The following is a 21,833-nucleotide window of genomic DNA, read 5'->3' as shown; positions in this document are numbered from 1 at the left end:
AACCTGCCCCGACAAACTCACCGACATACACAATGCCCCCTTTCCTGACAGAAGCACGCTTCAGTCTCTCTGAGCTGTACAAAGAAAGAGAACACAGCCCTTGAGGCCTCTATTTGAACCCCATCCCGCACCCCTTCAAGGTGTATTCTTATCACATAATTTGATCAATAGAATGAACAGCATAAAATTTAATAGGGATAAACATCAAGTTCTACACCAAGGAAAAAAGAAACCAAATGCACTGTTACAAGATGGGGGATACTTGGCTCAGCAATACTACATGCAAGAAGTATCTTGGAATTGTAGATCACAAGCTGAATATGAGCCAACAGTGTGATGTGGCTGCAAAAAAAGCAAATGCTATTTTGGGCTGCATTAATAGAAGTATAGCTTCCAAATTGTGCGAGGTACTGGTTCCTCTCTATTCGGCACTGGTTAGGCCTTGTCTTGAGTATTGCGTTCAGTTCTGGGAACCACACTTCAAGAAGGATGCAGACAAGCTGGAGCGTGTTCAGAGGACGGCAACCAGGATGATCAGGGGTCTGGAAACAAAGCCCTATGAGAGACTGAAAGAACTGGGCATGTTTAGCCTTGAGAAGAGATTGAGGAGAGACATGATAGCACTCTTCAAATACTTGAAAGGTTGTCACACAGAGGAAGGCCAGGATCTCTTCTCAATCATCCCATAGGATATACTGTAACTTATAGCAAGTATTCCTCTCAGGCTTCACCCTAGATCATTGGATTTTCGGGGTCCGTGTCATGAAGTCCAACGGAAAGTGGAGGCTGTAGTCGTGTGGATATTTGCTTTAACTATCATTGTGAAATAAAAGGTTCTTTAAAGTGAATTCTATGTGTGTGTACGTGGATACTATGCTTGTTAACTTGAGGAGAGCAGAGCCATTTGCCGCTCCACAAATTATCTTGGGCCAGCCCACATATCACCTGGGTTTCTCTGCTGCTACACTTCTCATCTTTTCTGTATTACGCCCAACACCAACACCACTCTCTCTCCGCCCTCGGAGATATAAAAATCCTGCAGATGTATATCCTGCAGCCTTTGGTTTGGCCTCCCAGGGACTGTAGGATTGAACCTCCATTTTTTTTAATCTAGTTGATTTATTAAGTTAACATTTAAACAGGATGGTATTTATTTTTGGCTCTGCGCCAAGGATGAACAACTTGTAGGCCCAAACATCAGGAGGGCCACAACTACCACCAGACCTACCAGCATAACCAGTGGTGAAGGATAATGGATTAAACATCTGGAGGGCTACAAGTTGCTCAACCTCTGCTCTACCTCTAACCACTACACCACACTGCTTTTCGGGTGAAAATAGTGAAGAAATGACTTCTCTGTACCCACCCCCCTCCAACTTGGCATTCATTCCAATTTCAGTTCTCTAGAATCATGGTAAAGTAATCCTAGTTTACTATTTGCAGCAAGCCAATTAAGTATCAACAACACCGCTCCCTGGTAGGAGAAAATGTCACCTTGTTGTTACTCCAAAAAACACGTTCTGTAATGTTGCATGGAGACAGGGTTTTTCTCAGCTTTGCTTTTCTGTAACACAAGATGTCATACTCTCTACCGTAGGCAAACACTACAGGAAGGGGAGGGGAATCAATTGCTCTCCATGCAACATTCACACTAACAAAATTTGGGAACAGAGAGACCATCATCCTCACCAAAGAAAAAAGAATCCATACTGTGTCCTCACTTTTAAGTCCTCCCGCATATGTACAGAAGGCAAAGACTTCAAACATGCACTCGGTTCAACTGCATTTGGGTTGATCAATGCACCTTACATGAGGCTGGTGTGGAAGCTGCAGCTTGTGCAAAAAGTTATGGCTAGGCTATGGAGTGGGACCAGCCTACCGGGAAACATGTTACAACAGTTTTGAAGGAGTTGCACTGGCTGCCGATAAGCTACCGAGCCACATTCAAGGTGCTTGTGCTGACATGTAAAGCTCTACACGGCTTAGGAACCCAGGTACCTGATGAAGCGCCTTCTGCTTCATGTACCTGCCCATATATTAAGATCATGTGAGGATGCCCTCTTAATGGTGCTTAATCTGCCTAGAGTTGAATATGCGGCAATCTAAGAGAATTGGTAGTTTGGGATTGATGCTATATGATTTAACTGTCTTTTATAGGTTGTATCTTGCTTTAAGATTAGTTATTAAAAAGCGGGCAACAAATTTCACAAATAAATTAATCTGAAACAGCCATTGTGCAAGAACGGCATTAGGGTAGCCAGATTACTGACAGTAATGTACTGTAATGAACATATTCTATCTACGCAGGAAGATCTAGGTGGGCTTCCAGTCTGTTTATGGGTGCAATTCGCTGGTTTTGAGGCATTAAGGCCTTAACCGGATGGGCTCCAGTTATCTCAAAGAATGTAACATGCCCAGAGAATGAAGAAGATGGTGAGGGGCCTAGAAACTAAGTCCTATGAAGAAAGATAGGTATGTTTCGCCTGGAAAAGAGATGATTAAGAGGCAATATGACAGCCAACTTTAAATGTCTGGAGGAATGTCACATAGCTAGAGCAAATTTGTTTTCTGTGGCTCTGGAGGATAGGACCAACAAACTCAAATTACAAGAAAAGGGATCTAAACTATTTGGAAGAGCTTTTTGACAATGGAACGGCCTGGTTCATGGTGGGATGCAGTGTGTGCCCAGTGGCCACTGCAAATATTCAAGATGGTCACCACAGCTTATCTTGACATCCAAACCTGGCGAGGGTGGGCTGTTGTTGTGGTTAACAAACCACTCACAACCCATGGGTTGTTTTTCAGCTGGGTTGATTTATAAATAAATAAGCTATGGTGGGCTGGGGCAATTGTGCAAACCAGACCAGCTTCTCTGAAGGCGCTGGGCTACAGGTTTTTAAGCACAGGCTAGTTGGCCACCTAGCAGAGTGACATAACAGTAGATTTCCTGCATCTGTAGGGGGTTGGACTAGATGACTTTTGAGGCCCCTTCCAACTCTATGGCTGTCTTCTATACAAAACTGCCCATTTCCTTAGATTCTTACTGGAGGCTCTGATCAGGGTGCCCCACCTCCTGTTAGGTGGATGGCACCTGCAAGAAAGAACTTTTCCTGAAGTGGGAGTGACTTTGGAATACACTCCCTGGAGAGGCTCATGGTGCCTGTGCTGCTGCTATTTAGGTGCCTTGGTCTTTGCTAGACTCTGCCTATTGCTTTTAATAGTTGCTGTTAAATTCTAATTTATTGCTCGATGATGAAGAGCCCTGCAAGATCAGACCAAAGGCCCATCTAATGCAGCATTGTTTCCACAGTGGTCAACCAGATGCCCCTAGTAGGAAGCCCACCAGCAGGTCATTAATGCAACAGCACCCCACTCCATTTCTGTTCTCCAGCAACTTGTACTGAGAGGCATACTGGCGGTAATATATAGTCATCACAACTAGTAGCCATTGCCAGCCTTATCCTCCATGAATTTATCTAATCTCTTTCTAAAGGCATCACTATATCTTGTGGCAGTGAATTGCAAAGAGTATTCCAAGACTTCTTGTTCTCTGTCCTGAATCTCAAATTTTTTAAGCTCTTTTTTTTTTAAAGCGTTATTATTCATGGGAAAAAAGGATAGAAAAAAATTAGATTAAATAGTGGAGTGAAAATTGCACAGGATCATTCGCTGGAAAGCACAGTAAAATCTGGGAACACACATTAAACTCACCATTTGGCAAAACAGTCATTTAATTTACAGTGTAGTAAAGGTTACAGGTAAAAAGCTCAACAGAGTGTGAAAAGGCCTATTACACAAATGTACAAACGTCTGTACAGAGCCCGACACCTCTCATCCCTCCTCTCCCGTGCCCAATAACAGAACTGGCTTCAAAGATCTGAAATTAAAAATTTGTACTATCACAGGGAGGTGAGGGGCCGAGACCAGCAAGCAGTAAAATCCCAAGGGAGATACCTTGCAAAACAGTCACTTTTTAAAAATAAAAATCTTTTAAAATCCAGCAAGGAGAAAACTCAACTGCTTTAAACTGGTCATATCCTGAAGAGCTGCTCTCAGAGCAGGAGACTGCTCTATAGCCTGGGAAGAGTTAACTGAAAATATCCTGAAGAGAAAAGGTAGCAAATGAAGTAACAGAGGTTTTGGAGTATGGAATACTACAGCTCACGAGCCATTAGCCATCACAACCGAGAATATGATGTTATAAGACCACACTAAATAAAGATACAGCTCCATCTTCACAAAAGAGCCCTATGTACACCTTAGGATGATACAGACAAAAGCAGATTGTATAGAAGTGACTTCAAGACACTCATCCAACTCCAGACTCCCAACATGATGGAGTATATTGTTTCACTATTTGCGGGGGAGACGGGGGACGGGGGGACAGAACAGCAGTTTACACTGAATTATTTGACCCAAATCTGTTAGCCCCAGTTCTTTAAGGGGCAAATATAACTTTGGATAACTGCAATGCTTCTTAACTAGCAGGCATAATTTAGCTGCGTTACACACTTTTAGCAGTCCCTTTGATTCCAAGGAGAACAACTACATTGGTTAACTCTCCCAATGAAATCCAGTTTGACTTCAATTGAGTTGTGCCCACTGTTGTTGCCCTGTTATGCTGTATGGGGCAGTGAATTGCTGGAGATGCTAACTGGATCTAAATACACAGAACTAAGAAGAAATTGATCAAGGACTGTGATTTAGTCTCTGCCCAGTGCTAAGAGTCTGGATACTGAACAAAGACGACAACGCAGGACTCCAGGACAATACAGCTCCAATCTGATATTTACTTCAGTGTGTACAATATACACAGCTAGACCAGCTGCAAAGTCTTTTGGTTCCAAACATCTGGAACTGGAGTAAGCACCCGCCTTAAGTCAACTTTTGCTCAGCCAAAAAAGGAAGTCAACGGGTCACATTGTAGCGTGGTAGAGCTGAGATCAGGAAACTACTTTTAACTTGAGCAACATCCCTATTTGACAAAACTGCACACGTCACAAAATTTCAGAAACTGATTGACCATTTTTGGGGGCTGCACTTTTAGGGTTAGCCAAAAAAGGTGAAATGCAGAAAACGGCACAAAAAATTCTGCTTGTGTATAGAAAACCAAAATCCACAGCATGTTACAGATGACCACTATTGGACATCCCTATACACATCCCAAGGACTGGCCCCTCAGAGAAGTCAAATGCTGCTATTTGATCATTCTTTTGTTGTTGTTCGGAAGGGACACTGTCAGATTACCTTAAACTCACGTTACATAGATCTGAAACAAATGTTCAGAGTGATCTTCCTTTCCTTATACCTTTTTGGTGCGTTCAATCTAGGGCGCTAAGTAGCAATGAATCTGTTCCATTTCTATTTCTTGACCATTTCATTACACTTGCAGCTGTCAAAACAATGCTTGTTTACACTGCAAAGGGTTATGCCTACACTAAAAGCACTTCATGATCCTGAGCTATAAAAGCAAACTTCTGTATTTGACTTACATAGAAACAATTCAACATAAGCCTGACAAAGTGCTACTTTAGGACATGTGTTCATCTGAGACCGGCTGGTTAAAACTGAACAGGGTTACTCTCAGTACTAAACATTCTGCCAATTCTGCAGCTGTAAGGTGGAGCTGTAAATGCTGACTGGGAGTTACCTGACAGTGCCCCTTAAAGATAAGAATAAGATCAGGAAAAAAAATAACAACCATGGAACTATAATGGCTGGGTAAAAGAAGAAAAAAAGGACACTAGGCAGTGCGGTTCCACAGGCAGTGGGAGATATTTTTGCATTTCATTTTTAGACACCTGTAGAACTCTTCTGAAGGTTGCTTTTGTAAAGGAGTTCAGCCCTGTAACCTGGCTATGACACGCAGTTAGGCCCAAGTCTGAAAAGCTGCTGCTGTTGCGCTTACACAGTTTTTCCCCCTCTGGCTGGTTGGCTCCATCCCTCAGGACAGACCACGCTCTGCCACTCAGATCAAGAGAGACGGGGTGGGCTTCTTGCCTGGCCAAGCTTCTTTCGCATACTTCTTTTTCTTGGGCTCGTTCACAACTTCGGGATTAAAGACAGCAGGGTTTGGAGCCGGGTTCATGGCCACCGTTGAGGGTGCAACCGGAGTCAAGTCCACATCCGGGGCAAGGTTTGGATAGGGCATGGGCAGGCCCCCAATGAGCGCTGTGCCATGAACGTTATGGGACTGGGCGCCTGCCTCGTTGTGAGTGGGGGGCAGGCCACCGTACAATCCTCCGCTATAGGGAAAGTTCTGCATGCGCCGCGTCGCGGCCTCATCCGCACTCAGGGACCCGGAGTTGTCCATTCGTTTTTTCTGCAGAAAAACAAACATGGATTTACTTTTTAAGACTCTCCCAATACAAATAACCTCAGAGGAATCTTATTCTCCTCTCCCCAAATATTAACTGGAATGTATATTAATTTAAGTAACCTCATGAGGGATCTGTACTTGAATTTGTTTGTTTTCCTACCTCCCCCACCCATGTCGATCCTTTCTGTATCGTGTCAGACTGTAAATTTGTCAGCAGGGCTGTGTTTTTTAATCTTTGCCCGGTACCCAGGTGCAATAACAAAGTGGACAAAAATGAAGGATTTCAAAGAAATAAAAAAAAAAAAATGGGTTTCTAAAATGTCAATCTTATTTCAACATTTTTTCTTTAAAAAAAACCCTTACTACTACGTTTCTCTTAAAGAATAATGTGGTTAATGTTAAATATTCCAAATACAAGCATGTTAGCCCTACAATTAATCTTTAAACTGAATCAATGCCTTCTACTAGATATACTGAGCTGTCTATGTGAAATGAATAACCAATTTGAACATTTTCCAGATTTTAATATTTATACACTACCTACCCTTTATAGACATTCCCATTAAATTTTCCTATTAAGCAGTCCATTCTGTAACATGTTCCAAAATTATAAAAATCAAGTTATCTAAAAAGTGATAGAAACAATTTTCTCCTATATAGGACATATAACATTACTTAGGTGTAAATTAACTTGATTTAATGGCCAGAGTTGCACCATTGTTTAGGAAATAGATGAAGATGTATCAAGGTAAACTTGATTTAAATCAGCCTATTTCATAGTTGATTTAAATCATATAGCAAGAGAGTGTACCTGGGAGAAATGCCCAGGCCTTAGCCGTCTGTGCTGGTTTTCTATCTGTAGGATGGTTTTTTTAAGCACAGGAAACCATTCATGTAATCACCCCAACCTTGAACTTGAAGTGTTTCAGTCTCTTCTCCCATCTCAATCTGCTGCATGTGCAGAGGTCCCCCTGGCTCCTACACTGTACTCCTTTCGTCGCCAGCTGAAGACCTTTTTATTCACTCAGTATTTTAACACTTAATTTTAACTCAAATTTAAATTATACTGTTTTAACTCTGTATTTTAACCTTATATCAATTGTGCTGCGTGGTTTTATCCTGGTTGTGCTTTTTATATTGTATTTTGTATTTGTATTTTTAACTTGTTGGTTGTTTTATGATGGTTTTAATTTTTGTGAACCGCCCAGAGAGCTTCGGCTATTGGGCGGTATAAAAATGTAATAAATAAATAAATAAATAAATAAAATCTCAATCCCTTTCCTTTCAAACTGCAAACCCGCTGATCACCTCTTCCTCCACTAGTGTAGTATTTTTTTTTTTAAAAAAAAATGGCAATTTTTAAATTGCTTTTCATTTTTTGTTATAACATTACCAGGTGGAACTGCGTCTGAATAGTGACCAAATTATTAGAAGTTCATTGCTGAGAAATTGATGCATTCACGCGTAAAACTAAGACTATGATTTAGTGTTACATGGATGACATTCGGGTGAGCCTGGGTGATGCCTTGTTACCTTGTACACCGCTCCGAATTTTTTTCAGTGAGGAGCGGTATATAAATATTCTAAATAAATAAATAAATAAATAAATGCCTCAGGATTGAGCGCTTCCCCCTCTCCTTTGGCTAGGGAGGAAGGATGAATCATAATTCAGTTCCATGTTCCCAAATTCAATTTAAACTGCAATGCGCAATACATTTGCTTGAAAGTCAGTTCCAAAGCAATGGTACTTACTTCTGTGTAAAATGTAGTGATCCGGCTGTAAGCCTTAATATTTAGAAAATACACATTGCTACTGAACTAGCAGTAAAAAGAACTAAATAGACTATAAGTGTTTTGCGATTCAGCAGCATACCTTCACTGGGACTACTGCGGTCTGTACCATGTTTCTGAAACGTCCAACAGAAGGGTCCACATCCTCTGTATGGGTAAATCAGATTGAAGTTCAATGGTTACTTGAAAACGGATTTTGAAGGGTGTGTACAACATTGAAGGGGGCAAAACACAAGCCTTCTCAAAGTGAAGGGTTATTACCTACAACTAAGCCCTTCAGGAAAACCTCTGTACAGTGGTACACATAAAAACAGGATGCAGTCAGACCTATATAGAAGCACTCACCTGGATTGATGATCTCGTCATCATCACTGAATGTTACTCTCGAGTTCTTTCGTTTTCTTTTTGGTCTCTGGATATCTAAGTTTCCTTCTTCTATGGTTAATGTGGAGATCCTCTTGTTGTGGGCTGTGTTGAATTCTGTCAGGTTCTAAGAAGCCGCCAAAGAGGAGACTGTCAACGTCGCACACGGTCTCCGATTAAACCATCGCACATGTTCTCCGATTAAAGGATTTCATCCTATTCTCCCTGCCCACCCCACAAGCATTTGGGATTGGACAAGCCCTAATCAGAGGTGCCTACAAGTCTACGGAAGGAGGCCAGTGGCAACTGTTAACCAGCAAGACCAACTACTTGGTTTAGCCAACAGGGGCAAGAGTTTCCTTGACTGAATCAGGTAATGGAAGTTTCCCTCTGAGTGGTCTGGAAGAGCCTGGTCATTTTTGCTTCTACTTGGGCTGCAAGAGTAGATTTGCCACAAAGAAACACACACAACACTTTCAAGGCTGGAAGAGCTGCCTTCAGATGCTGTTGCTGATGCTGTAGTTCTGGCCAGGAAGCCACCTGTTTCCTACATGAGGCAGACATGTCAAATGGATTTCATTCTACGGGCGAACCAGGATATACTCACATCTAACTCTGTCTCCTCTTCTGGCAGGCCAAGCAATCCCTTGAGTTCATCGTCCTCGCCGGTCATTTTCTCATCTCCTTTTATCGCAGAGGGCAATGTCTGAGGTTTTTCTCGCAGAGTGTAGGCCCGCGTGGAGGCGCCAAATGAAACCGTAGAGTCAATGGGAATCTGCTGCGGCTTGTGTGGCTCCAAACGAATGTGACCCAAAAATGTGCCATGTGCTGAGTTTTGGAATACAAAAAACCCCAATCATCAACCATTAGTCATCAACACGCTATGTAAAAAGCCTCATGGGGCTCCCGAAATGATCAACATTCATAACTGCAGTGTCTCCCCCACCTTAACATGCCTTATGGTCCGCTTTTCATTATTTAGTTTCTTAAAATACATTTGTACCCCAGCTCTCCAAGGCTTGAAGCAACTTCCAATTAGAAATGCAACAGCACATGGTCAATTTCTCTCTTTTTCAGTCTCTGGAAAGGGCAACAAAAACTCCTGACCTTCCTCTTTAGCTTGGGAAGGAGAATTTCCACAGCTGCACTGCACTCAAAAACACGACTCTACGGGGAAAATCTCTGCTTCTTGGACAGGCCCCTTTGGCACTGGACAGTGATGGTGCTCTTGAGTACTTGACTGCCTCGTGCCAAAACAATCCTCAGCTTGCAACCCTTTGGCTCTGAAGACAAAAGGTTAAAGCTGGCTGTTTTGGCACTGAAGACCCTCCAGAACACCTTGGCATCGCAGCACCCAAACAATTCCTTCCTCTCATCCCATTGCAAGTTTGGAGCTGGGGGAAGGGGATGGGGATTGTTCCCACAGTTGCATTGGGCTTCCACAATGGTGGGGTTGATCCCCGTCTCTCACTCTGCCCCCAAACTGGAGGCATGCAAGGTCATAGACAAGAAGAGGGGCAGGGTCCTGGCATTCAAGAGCTTTGGCTCGGTGAGCATGACCAGCCAAAATGTGTGGAATCCTGTGCAAACAGCAAGAAGCAAGTCAATTCAGCATAATACAATTCACAGAGCAACATGAGCCCATAGTGCCTCCTTCTGAGAGAGCGGAGTTCTGCAACGTTTCTGAAAAGCCAGAAGAACAGATCAGCAATGAACTTTATCAGGGAGGTAATTCCAAAGCACTAGCAATTTCAGTAAAGGTCCTATTTTGCAAATAGCAGTCTTCAAATACTTAAAAGGTTGTGACACAGAGGAGGGCCAGGATCTCTTCTTGATCCTCCCAGAGTGCAGGACACGGAATAACGGGCTCAAGTTAAAGGAAGCCAGATTCCGGCTGGACATCAGGAAAAACTTCCTGACTGTTAGAGCAGTGCGACAATGGAATCAGCTACCTAGGGAGGTTGTGGGCTCTCCCACACTAGAGGCCTTCAAGAGGCAGCTGGACAACCATCTGTCAGGGATGCTTTAGGGTGGATTCCTGCATTGAGCAGGGGGTTGGACTCGATGGCCTTGTAGGCCCCTTCCAACTCTGCTATTCTATGATTCTATGATTCTATGAAACAGGCCAAGAGGTTTTAAGAATTTCCTGCTCTCTCCCATCCCAAACACCTAAGGACTTTGAGATGCTATAACTAAGTATCACCATGGAGAGGAAGAAAGGTCACTTGAGGATGTGCACAGAAGAATCAATGGCATCACCTCCTTCTCCTCCTTCATTACCCACTATCATAGGAGGTCACAAAACGCTCAATTCCCAGAAGACAAACTGGTGAGTCTCAAAGAAAGTAACTTGTCCAAGAACCTAAGAACAAGAGTTGGAGGACTGAGCTCCAAACCACATGACCACTTTTCTGAACCCAAGTAATGATGACGCTGGAGGGCAGCCCTTCAATTCGCAGCATGCCAGCCTTCCAGTTAATTTTTTTTTAATTACACAAAATCTTCAGAAATAAAACAAAACTTCAACTTACTGCTGTTGAGATCTATAAGAAAAACCCTCTTCAGATGTTTATGGTAGACCAAGGCAGCATGGACCCGAGAACATGACTGGTGATCAATGGTAAAATCACATAAATCTGGATTTCTCCCAAAGAGATAGTATTTCTTTTCATCAATGATCAGCTTCTGTGATAAGACATCAGACAGACAGCAATGTAAGTCTCACACCTTTTGCCAATCTTCTTAAAATCATGGATCCAAGTTCAAAAAGCAGGCAGAACCTCGTTATACCAAACCATTTCATATCAGCAGGGAAGAAAAGATTGCCGGCTACCCAGAAAGACAGGCTGTTAAAGGAACCCCCAAGCTGACTGGGCAGGGACTAGTTCTGACTTTTGTCTGGGCTGTACCACTTCAGGCTGGAACAGGGGAGGGGGACGCTGACATGATTGAATACAAAACGTCCCCAAGACTACTGCTATTAAGCAAGACCACCAACTGTCATCATTAGAGAGAAGGGCTACACATGCCAGTCCTCCAAATTTTCCATCATAGCTGCTAACAGATGTTTCAGTGCCAGCTGCCAAGGGAACAACCACATCCAGTTTTCAACCAAAACTGATCTTCCAGATGGCAACTCAGTTTCCTGTTATTTTGTACCTGAATTGTTGCAAAGGTTTGGTGCATTGTTAACTGCGTTAACTATGCCAATGGAAAGACTGGACCTCAAACAACAACAACAACAACGCCACAAAGAAACTACAAGTTTCTTGCCTAGTTGTCCCACTGATATACTAGTTTTTATTTATTTATTTCTATACCGCCCCATAGCTGAAGCTCTCTGTGTGGGTATCTCTCATTTGTGAGGGAGTGTGTTATCATGAGTTCTCACCTGCAGTCTGAAGTGGTACAGTCCAACACAAGTGTACCACATCAGAGAGAACTAGGCCTAAGCTAAAAGTGAAACTGAAGCAAACGAGAAAATAACTAAACTCTAACCTTTGTACGATGCAGTATTTCAAAACCACGTAATACTAAAATGCAGGTTGGAGAAAAAAGATTAAGGAATATGCATTTAAAACCAATAATAGCTCAACAAGAAGTTGGCTAATATCCAAGACAGACAATTAGGATCATGTTCAGAGGAAATTCTCCCCCACTCTTACTACTATCTGGGGCGAAGTTAGGAATAGGCAATGGACCCCCCAATGCTCCCTTCTCCCACCTCACTCAGCTGAGATGGATAAACAATCAAACAGGGAGATTTTTCTGGGAGGAAAAACCTATCTAAGATAGAGGCCCACTTCCAATCTCTTCCTAGGTAGAAACTTGGGAGGGGAGAACACCATGTGAACAAAGTCTAAGCTAATCTGGATAAGGTGTGTTACCAGCTGGCTAGTCAGACAGAATCTATTCTGGTTCAGATAAAACTATTTTAGCACATTTCACTGGTACATTAGCAGGTTTTCATAGATACAGCCTAGCAGGAGGTTAAATCGTAAATCGTGTTAGATCTTACGCATTTCACCAGGACAGAAGTGACCACCGCAACCTCTGCCCACCTTAGACCAAATGCCAAAGGACCGAACCCAGTCCTGCTCATAAAGTTTGAATAAGCCTGACTGCAGCATATGTGGTCCTTGAAGGTAGCCCACACATCACCATTTCCTTGCTTCTTCAGTTAACTGCACAATCACGTGCCAAATTCCTCTGAATAAGGCAAATATCCCCTACTCCAGGAGGTCCAGTATAACAAGGCAATGACATCCTGTAGGAGATTCAATGGCTACGCCACAGATAAAACAACAGCTTCATCTGAAAAATGAAGAGCTCCATTTAAAGCCACAACCTTAGCCATAATTATTTGGCATAAAGCCCAATTTATATAAATGGGACTTACTTCTAGGTATACAGTGATAGGATGGAAACCTTTACATTTTAATGGCCAGAACAGAAGAAAGTATGAAACGATTATTACAAAGCTTGAAAAATTAGACTGCCTAGTAGGATACAAAAAGACACACCCCAACTTATAACTGTGATTTTTAATTAAAATATTTACATCATACCTACTCCACTTCTGTTTCTCATTTCACTAGTTTTCTAGGATTCTGGTGCTCTAAACTGAATTTGAACATCCTAAACCTACCTTGGTACAAGTACAGCGCCTCATAAAACCTTGACTTCTCACTTGGCCTCTGGAGCTTCTGTTGTACCACACTGGGAATCTGAATGCCTTTAACCATCTACCATTTACGGCTCCTCCTTATTGCTTCATCCTCCCATTCCCTCCCTTTCAGATTATCCTATCATGCATGACCTACATTTTCTGGGATAATATTATTTTGTATCTTACCTTTGATTTCATTATTTATGCATGCAGTCTCCCTTCTCCCAAATCTTTTTACAGCCTCTTGCAAATTAGCCTTCTCTAATGAATTGCAAATTCACACTGTGACATTTATAACCCTTTTTTTTCTAGCTCTGAACATGGTAGGACTGAATTTAGCTTATACAACCATGGCTGTCTCTAGGCCAACTGGAACAAAGCTTTCATTTTTAAATACCAAAGATGCAACTTTAATGTTTCGTCACAGTGTAGCAAAATTGTATTTACTCTAATAAAATGTAGCAATGTGTCAATTTCCTTTAGCATCAACAGAAGGGGACCATTTCCTCTACCAGCATGCTATAGAATTCAGCATCTCAATCATTCTTCCTCCTACTCCACTTGCCCAACTAGAACAGCAGCACCACTGCGTAAGAGCAGGAAAAAATGGTTGTCTGTTTAACTCTAATTCAAACTCTGCAGCTCAAAAGCTGAATAGTTATTCTGTAGTCAAGATTCTTAAGGCGCAGACTCTGGATTACGCAAGTTAGAGAGAACGTTAAATCAAAGGCTTAGTGTGTACTCCTTTGCGTGCTGAGAAAGAAAAAAGTCATACAATGCCCAGCATTCTCCAGCCAGCCACGTCTCAACATGCACATTATTCAGGTGTTTGTGGATCCAGTTTCACCTGCTGGATCCCTTTCCATTGAAACGGAAAAAGCATTTGGGTAAGGAATTATCTTTATTAGGATTTTCTCCCAATGCTTTAATAGCCTTAGGATATTCAAATGCCAAGTCAGCAGTTAAACAAAGAATTTGGGATACTGTACTGGAAGAGCATGCAAGTTCGCTATTTCACTGTAGCCCCTTAAGGGATAAAATCTTTGTACACAAAGATCTTATCATCTATATGTCAGAACTATGCCTCAGTGAGATTCAGGCCATCCTGTGAAGATACAGGCTCCACTCCAACACTCCACCTCTTAGTTTTTTATATTACAATTCTTGATTGGGTAGAGGCTGCAGGGCGTTTTCCTCTCCTGCACCTTCACCTCAAAATAATTTTAACATAGTGGGCTGAGTATCTTCCCTTTTTAATGTGCTGAAGAGGTAACAGAGCACTATCCAAGGATGAGAACAGAATAGGATGTTAAAAAGAACTATGTTGGCTAAGCTACTCAAAAGCAGAAAGCCAGTAGCAAATACCTGTGAAAAGATTATCACTTAGGAAAAAACATTTTAAGCTCATGAGGGAGAGCAGGATATAAGTGAAATAAACTGCCAGTGTAGTATAGCACTGACTGTTTGACTAGGACTAGGAAGACCAGAGTTCAAGTCACAACTCAGCCCACTGGGTGACCTTGCTCTTTCTCAGCCTAACCTACATCACAGACTTGATGTGGGATGATGCATCATCCTGAGCTCCTTCGCAGAATAAAAAATAAATGTTGATAACTTTCTCCACACTGCTATCATACTACGACAATGGAACCAATTACCTAGGGAGGTGGTGGGCTTTCCCACACTAGAGGCATTCAAGATGCAGCTGGACAGACATCTGTCAGGGATGCTTTAAGGTAGATTCCTAAATTGAGCAGGGGGTTGGACTACATGGTCCTATAGGCCCCTTCCAACTCTACTATTCTATGATTCTATTTGAGCCAACTCCAAATGCTCCACAAATAAGTTAATTAAATGTTAATTAAATTTTAATGCAACTAATGCTACAAAGATATTAAGAGCACGTGGTGCAGCTTTCTAGTACGGACACACTTATGTACACCTAAGTGGCAACAGTACCTGTTGAAGGAAATTAACCAAAGTAACTGAGCAAGCTTGTAAGCAGTTTTAGGTAAACTGCCATCCCCATATCTGTCCTTTCTGATTCAATGCCATTGACAAAGTTACAAACAACGTTTATAAAAGAGAAAAGGGAATGGAAAAGCAGTAAGTCATAAGCAGGTTGAAAACTCATCTGTGCCTCTGAGTTATAACCCAGTGTGATCCTTCACACACTGAGCTTGATCACTTCATGGCATGTTTTGATGTTGCACTTCTTAGACCCAGCCAATCACTAGCTATACCTCTGAACTAAGGTAGAGATGGCTTGGTTAGTATCAAGTGCTTAACAAACCGATAGGAATTAAACGAGCATACTTTGCAACTGCCAGTGTACAGTGTGTTTTGCAGTACCCAAGAGCTGTTCCAACCCCAAAACTGCTTAAGAGTCCAGCCAGACCTGATTAATAAACTGAGATATGCATAAGCCATATGCCTCTGCATTCAGTCCTTGTACCACCCCTTCTCAGTGCAAGTCTTCAATTAACCATACTTTCCTGTGCTCATAGTTCACCAGGATTGGAACAAGTCAAAATCCTAAACCACTGTTTGAAGTTGGTTTAAGATCCTAATAACTGTGGTTTCTTACTTTGTATGGAACAGGGAATTATGGAGACTTTCTGGATTACTGCAGGACATTGAGAGGTGGAGAGAAGGTGTGGCATGAGGATGGAGTGAAAGGGAGCAAGGCTTGTACATATCTCAGCTTTTTAAGCACAGATATGTCCAAACTGGACCAGTGCAGCTACAGAATATCAGGTGCCATGAGGATGTGAAACACCACATACATCCTCCACACCCTTCTAAATAAAGAGTGACCCAATTGTAATCCACGGAATAGAGGGTTGAACTTGGGCCTGGGAGCCTTTCAGGACATTATTGCTCATCTGTAAAATGGAAGTATTTGTGATATCACAGTTATTGTCAAGATAGAAACAACAAAAACTTCAATCCAGTAAGGAACAGGTTTCCACACAAGGATTGCTCTTCTGGATCCAAACTGACACCAGTTACAAGGCAATGCCAGAAGGGAAGGGTGAGTGGGGAGGTGCATGTCTTGCACCCCAGGGTACAGTGCTACCATCTGCTTGTAAGATGCTCGGGATACTTTGGTATGAAGTCTGTATTCAAGCAAAACAGGAAGCATCTCAAAAGGGATTGCCAGAAGAGCTCAGACATTCTGGGACAGAAAGGGAAAAGAATATACTTCAGATATTTACTGTGATTTCTGCCTGTGATTGTCTCTACAGCTACCCAGTACAGATGTATATTCCTGGTCCATGTTCAAATGTTCTGCATCTATTTTCATACCTCAATAAGTTTGTCTCCTTTGACTACATCCAGGTGCAACCCTGGTGGAGGCTTTCCTGCCCTAGGAAACAAAAACAGAAACATGTTTTGTTTAGGAATAATTCAAGTAGCCTTTGGAATCCCTACAGTTATCAACAGATCCAAAGTTACCACAAAAACAAAATTCACCTCTCGCTTATATTTTAAGAGATACAATAGTGATTGTATTTGTTTAGCTGCTGCAAAAAGCTGAAATTAGGTAGATGAGGATTAACACAGAAATTTGGGATTCTCGCACATAGTTTCAGAGTACACAGCATTAAGCGCTTGGCCCTGTTCCAACAATATGCTAAACCATGATGGCTAAGAGTTTTGAGCTAAACATTTATGGCTTAGCGTGATGTGTGAATCATGATTTAGTGTGTTGTGTGAATCATTTCGAACCATGGGGACTACATAACCACCGTTTAAACATGCTCACTAGCCACTTGCTGCAAAAGTGTTACCGACCTAACTATGGCTTAGCATGTTGTCTGAACAGACCACTTGTGTAATTAATAGTTTAGATCTTTAGACCATGCCATGAATGTGTTTTTTAAGACACATCATTTAATTCATGGAATTGGCTACCATAAAAAGTGATGATCTCTTAGATGGCTTTAAAATGGCATTCGACAAACGCATGGGTTGTGCCTATGGATAATAGAAACTTCAGGTTCAGGCCAAAGTGGTAATGAATACCAAGTGCTCAGGGGCAAACACTGGGGGAAGGCCACTGCCTTTATGTCCTGCTTGTGAATTTGCAAGAAGCAACTGATTAACAGGATGCTGGAATACTAGCGCCTTTGGGCTGATCCAGCAGTGCGCTTACATTCTTCTGATGCTGTATTAGAGATCTGTACAAACTTGGTTATCATTCAGTGAAACCAGAAGACTGACTAACATGCCCCGTTTGAAAAGGACATCACTACGGGAATGAATATTTCATCATCACATTCAGTATACAGGAAAAACAAACTGTGTTTACAAACATAGGTATTTTATTCAGGAGTAATATATTTTATTTAGAGAAGCTGGCTTTGCACAGTGAATAAGAGACTGAGCTATAACTCATGAAGTCCCTTTTCCAAACCTTATCTCTGCTATAAAGTTACTAGGTGTTTCAGCCTCAATGACTCCACCCCATTCCAGCACCTGCAACATGGGGATAATACTCACCCTACAGGGTAGTTATAAGGATTATAAAATAATCTATGTGAAGTACTATGAACACCTCAAAACATTAGAAATGGTTATTACTGCTCTTATTTCTATTCACACTTATGTTCAGCGTACATTCCTGTATTTGCTCCATTAGAAGGATCAAGCTCACTGAACTTATTTAACAAACTGCATATTATTCCCTGCCCCAAACGGTGCTAAATCGATACTAGAACTGAATGCCAAAGAGCTTCTTCCTCTACAAGGCAGAGAGAAACAAGCATATGAACCCCTCTGAACTGAGGGTGATCATCTGAGCCCTTGTTCTAGCCTGTCATTAGTTACATTCAGAATGGTGGGTATGAAAGATAGGGCCTTTTTGGTGACAGTGCCACAATTGTAGGACTCTCTCCCTGAGGAAATGCATCGAGCTCACTCTTAGATTACATTTTAATACTGATGAATTTTTAGATTTTTATTCTAATGCGTTTTTAAAGTTTGATGTGTTTTATTCTTTGGCTTTCCCCTTTGGAGAGCAGCCTTGCGGTGGGGAATCAAAACAAGATAAAATGTCTAACATAAAGAAATAACTAAACCATCATGGGAAAATCCTACAATATTCTTCCCCAGACCAAATGATTTGAGAATTGGGAACTTCTATTTAAAAAGTGTGTTTTCTTGTATCTCTTTCATGATCATTCTTCTTTCCATCACCCAAAACCAGTAACACAGTTGATAGCCCCAGCTACCATTAGCCCACAAGGCAAGACCTTGCTTGCCAGGGCACAAACCAGAGAACTCTTCTGTTTACATAGCAGCACCATCATCACAAAGAAGGATATATTTATTAGAATCTCACATGATATTAAACATACAAATCATACATGGTTTGGCAAATCTGAAGCATGAAGTCTATATGAAAAGATGAACCTTTGCATAGAGTCACCAAGATCCTTTTACTGTGAACAGCACAGAGTGAAGTGTGACTTATTTTCTGTCCTGTCATCAAATCTGTCTTCCTAAGACCAGTTCTGATGAAGTGAAATGCAGCCTGGCCACAATGCTTTGACATGTTCCAGGGATAGGGTGGAGATGAAGAAAATCCTCCTCCAAGTCACTTTTAGATATATTAGAAGGCAAGGTACATCTGCTAAAAGTTGAACCACTGCTCTCCAATCAGTTACTCTACAAGGACCCCACATCCCTTCTGTCTCTCCAGTCCCTTCTACAAGGACCCCACATCCCTTCTGTCTCTCTTCAACACTGGTTCAGATAGTTTGAGAAAGCACAAGGATTATCCTTGCATGGATTTGGGAGTAATCTGTAGCCACTAACAGAGATGTGGAGGCCAAGAACTTCCAACCCTCACCCCAAATCCTGCTTTTTCTTCTCCAGGGACTTTCTTTGTCCACGGGAGGAAAATTATTTTTAAAAGTTTTCCCAGTGTTTTCTTTTCTGGTTGAAGGGCCATCAATTTGGTTAAGGGAGCTCACTATGACCATAGTGACCATTGCTTTACGTCAACATTCCCTATCCCAAAATATGAAACTCTCAGAAAACACACAGTACAAGTATTTCCATAACATCTATAATTTGACACAGAAAGCAAGAAAAAAATGCTACTAGAAGAACAAGGAATTGCAAGGCCTAGATCAATGGAAGCATAATGAACAAGCAAAATGATCGATCTATTTCCATAAGGTGTGGGGGAGAGACACACCCACTCATTTCCTTGTTACATCTCCACCCGGCACTACCATCACTTCTAGTTTCAAGATTCTCTACATACTTGGTACAATCTTGTTCTCAAGTAAAACAGAATATTTGCTAATTAGCACAAAAGTACATCTGCTGACCAGTACCCAACAGTGAAAAACACAAATATGTAGTTGTTGAGCAAGCATCCCTTGGTGCAGACCATAGATCTAACCCAAATAGCTGGCATCACAACTCGACAGAGCTACATTTTTCATATTTTGCTTAATGGAACTGGCTGTAGTTTGACACATTGCTCAAACTCTTACAAACAGCTATGTAAACTCATGCCTGTACACAGTATATTTTTCTCTTCCAAAATATCAGTCATGGGGCCACAATAGGGCTGTAAGGGGAGGGGGATATAGCCCCAGATGCTGAAGTGTGGCTCAAGCATGCCTGGAGAAACACTTTCCTTCTAATTCCATATTTAGCAGAGCTGGACGTAATTATTCACTAGCAAGGCACATTAAATAATAAGCAGTTAACTTGCTGCTTTCTTCCACCCTTTTCACTAAAAGCATGCACACCCTGCAAGCACAGAGGCATCATTTGCCTATTACTTAACGAAGGGCACTTAGTAGTAAAATAAATAAAGCATGCACTCTGCCCATGTTCAGAGCCACTTCTACTTCATATAGCTTGGTGTAGTGAATGTGCTGTCTGCCCCAAACTCAAAGGCACCTTTTCGCATTACTTCGTACATCACTCAGTAAACAGCACGCACTCTGTTCATGTTCAGAGACGCCCTTTAACTTCACATAAGTTGGTGTAAAGAATATGCTCTCTGGCCATGCTCAGAAGCCTGAAACTTTTTTTTTTTTAATTTCCCACATATTCTAGAGGGAGCATGACACCTCAAGGTTCTGGGGTTAAGCCTTGGAGATTCTCCAGGGTTCCTCCCCCCTTGTAGGAGCTGCTGCATCTGGGCCCGCTCCCTCTTTATGATGTTGCTCCTCCCTCCCCAGGGAAATCCAGGCCCCTCTGCACCGCAAGCCCTTTCCCGCTCTCCAACGCCACAGGCCCCCACCCTCACCAGCTCGGACAGTCAAAGAGCGGGAGGCTCCCGCCACCACCGGCAGAGTTCGCGTTCGCCGCCATCTTGTGACTGCCCCATTCAGCTGGACGTGGGGCACGCCGGGAAGCTGGAAGACCCGGCGGGAGGGAGGCGATCCCAGCATGCGTCGCGGCGAGGCCGGGAAAGAGGCTAGCGTGGATCCGGTCTGGTCTGGTCTCCGCTAGAGCGCGAGCGTGGCGTCCGTAGCGACGTCATGGCGACGCTGCCAAAAGAGCGGGAACTTGGTTTCTCTGTCATTAGGTCCAACGTCTGAAATCTGTTCGTCGGAAGGGTCGCTGCGGCGGCCATCTTGGCGGCAGAAGTAAACAGATCTCAATGCCGAGCGCCCACCTGCCCTTAACAGCGACTTGCCGACTTTTATTTATTTTTCGCCTGTTGTTACCATTACTTTCATTTCTGTGTCGCCCCAGAGCTGAAACTCTCTGGGCGGTTTTCACAAAAAATACACATCACAATACAAGATAATAAAAAACGTAATATAAAATATCTTAAGATACAACATTCAAAACAATTTAAACAGCTAAAACATTTACAATTAGATGAAAAGGAGGACAGGGCTCCTGTATCTTTAAAAGGGGATTTCAGCAGGTGTCAATTGAAGAGGGTGAAATTCCCTTATTTATTTATTTATTACATTTTTATACCACCCAATAGCTGAAGCTCTCTGGGTGGTTCACAAAAATTAAAACCACAAAAAACATCCAACAGGTTATTAAAAACAGAATTACAAAATACAGTATAAAAAGCTCAACCAGGATAAAACCACACAGCAAAGTTGATTATAAGATTCCCTCTTCATCACCACAGTTAAAGCTACACTAGCTATAGTAGAGTGGCCAGATACAAAAGAGGGCAGGGCTCCTGCAGCTTTAACTGTTGTGATGAAGAGAGAATTTCACCCTCTTCAATTGACACCTGCTGAAATTCCCTTTTCTACATTACTGTTAAAGATACAGGAGCCCTGTCCTCCTTTTCATAGGGTCACCCTACAGTTAGATAACTGCTTAAGCCTTGTGTTATGTGCCGTATTTATTTACTTTGTGCAGGGCTGCTAGAGGGTTTATGTGGCCTGGAGCAGATGTGATTGTGGGGGTCTCACCAGTGCCCCCCATAAGGGCCCATGGGTGTGTGTGTGAGCTACAGTGAGCAATGTAGCATTTGCTTTTGGGGAATGAGAGCAAATTGCACTTCAGTTAAGAATTAAGCATCCATCATCAATTAAAACCTAGTTCAGCAAACAAAGTAGCTTAATAAAAGCCTGCCTAAATATAAATGTTTTTGCCTGCTGGTGGAAGGACACTAGATGGGGCTGGCTGGCTAGCCTTGCCTCTCTTGTCAAAGGACCAGGGTACTACAAAGAGCCACCAAGA

The 21,833-nt window shown here is 42.3% G+C and overlaps 1 protein-coding gene and 1 non-coding gene across 2 annotated transcripts; both read right to left on the bottom strand.

Annotated features, from left to right (window-relative positions):
• Positions 1–5,869: 5,869 nt before the first annotated feature.
• On the bottom strand, positions 5,870–20,494 carry PPP1R8 (protein phosphatase 1 regulatory subunit 8). Its single transcript, XM_063140742.1, has 7 exons — positions 20,422–20,494; positions 16,452–16,512; positions 11,005–11,158; positions 9,081–9,301; positions 8,456–8,600; positions 8,193–8,257; positions 5,870–6,322 (listed from the first exon to the last, which is right to left on the bottom strand). The coding sequence occupies exons 1-7, from the start codon at positions 20,484–20,486 to the stop codon at positions 5,969–5,971; spliced, it is 1,065 nt and encodes a 354-aa protein (XP_062996812.1). The 5' UTR covers positions 20,487–20,494; the 3' UTR covers positions 5,870–5,968.
• On the bottom strand, positions 15,275–15,428 carry LOC134408546 (small Cajal body-specific RNA 1). Its single transcript, XR_010026118.1, has one exon. It is a non-coding gene; the product is annotated as a small Cajal body-specific RNA 1 (non-coding RNA).
• Positions 20,495–21,833: the final 1,339 nt, after the last annotated feature.

The sequence above is a fragment of the Elgaria multicarinata genome, chromosome 13 (genome assembly GCF_023053635.1).
Source record: "Elgaria multicarinata webbii isolate HBS135686 ecotype San Diego chromosome 13, rElgMul1.1.pri, whole genome shotgun sequence".
Classification (NCBI taxonomy): Eukaryota; Metazoa; Chordata; class Lepidosauria; order Squamata; family Anguidae; genus Elgaria; species Elgaria multicarinata.
Note: the sequence above shows the minus strand (reverse complement) of the source record. Positions and strands in the feature narration are given on the sequence as shown.

Excerpts from the sequence above, each read along its gene's own strand:
- PPP1R8 (XM_063140742.1), bottom strand. The coding sequence starts at position 20,486 with ATGGCGGCGAACGCGAACTCTGCCGGTGGTGGCGGGAGCCTCCCGCTC. Across the intron at positions 9,302-11,004 it reads TCTTATAGATCTCAACAGCA|CACATGGCACATTTTTGGGT; the intron begins GTAAGTTGAAGT and ends TCCAAAACTCAG. Across the intron at positions 8,601-9,080 it reads AAGAGGAGACAGAGTTAGAT|AACCTGACAGAATTCAACAC; the intron begins GTGAGTATATCC and ends GCGGCTTCTTAG.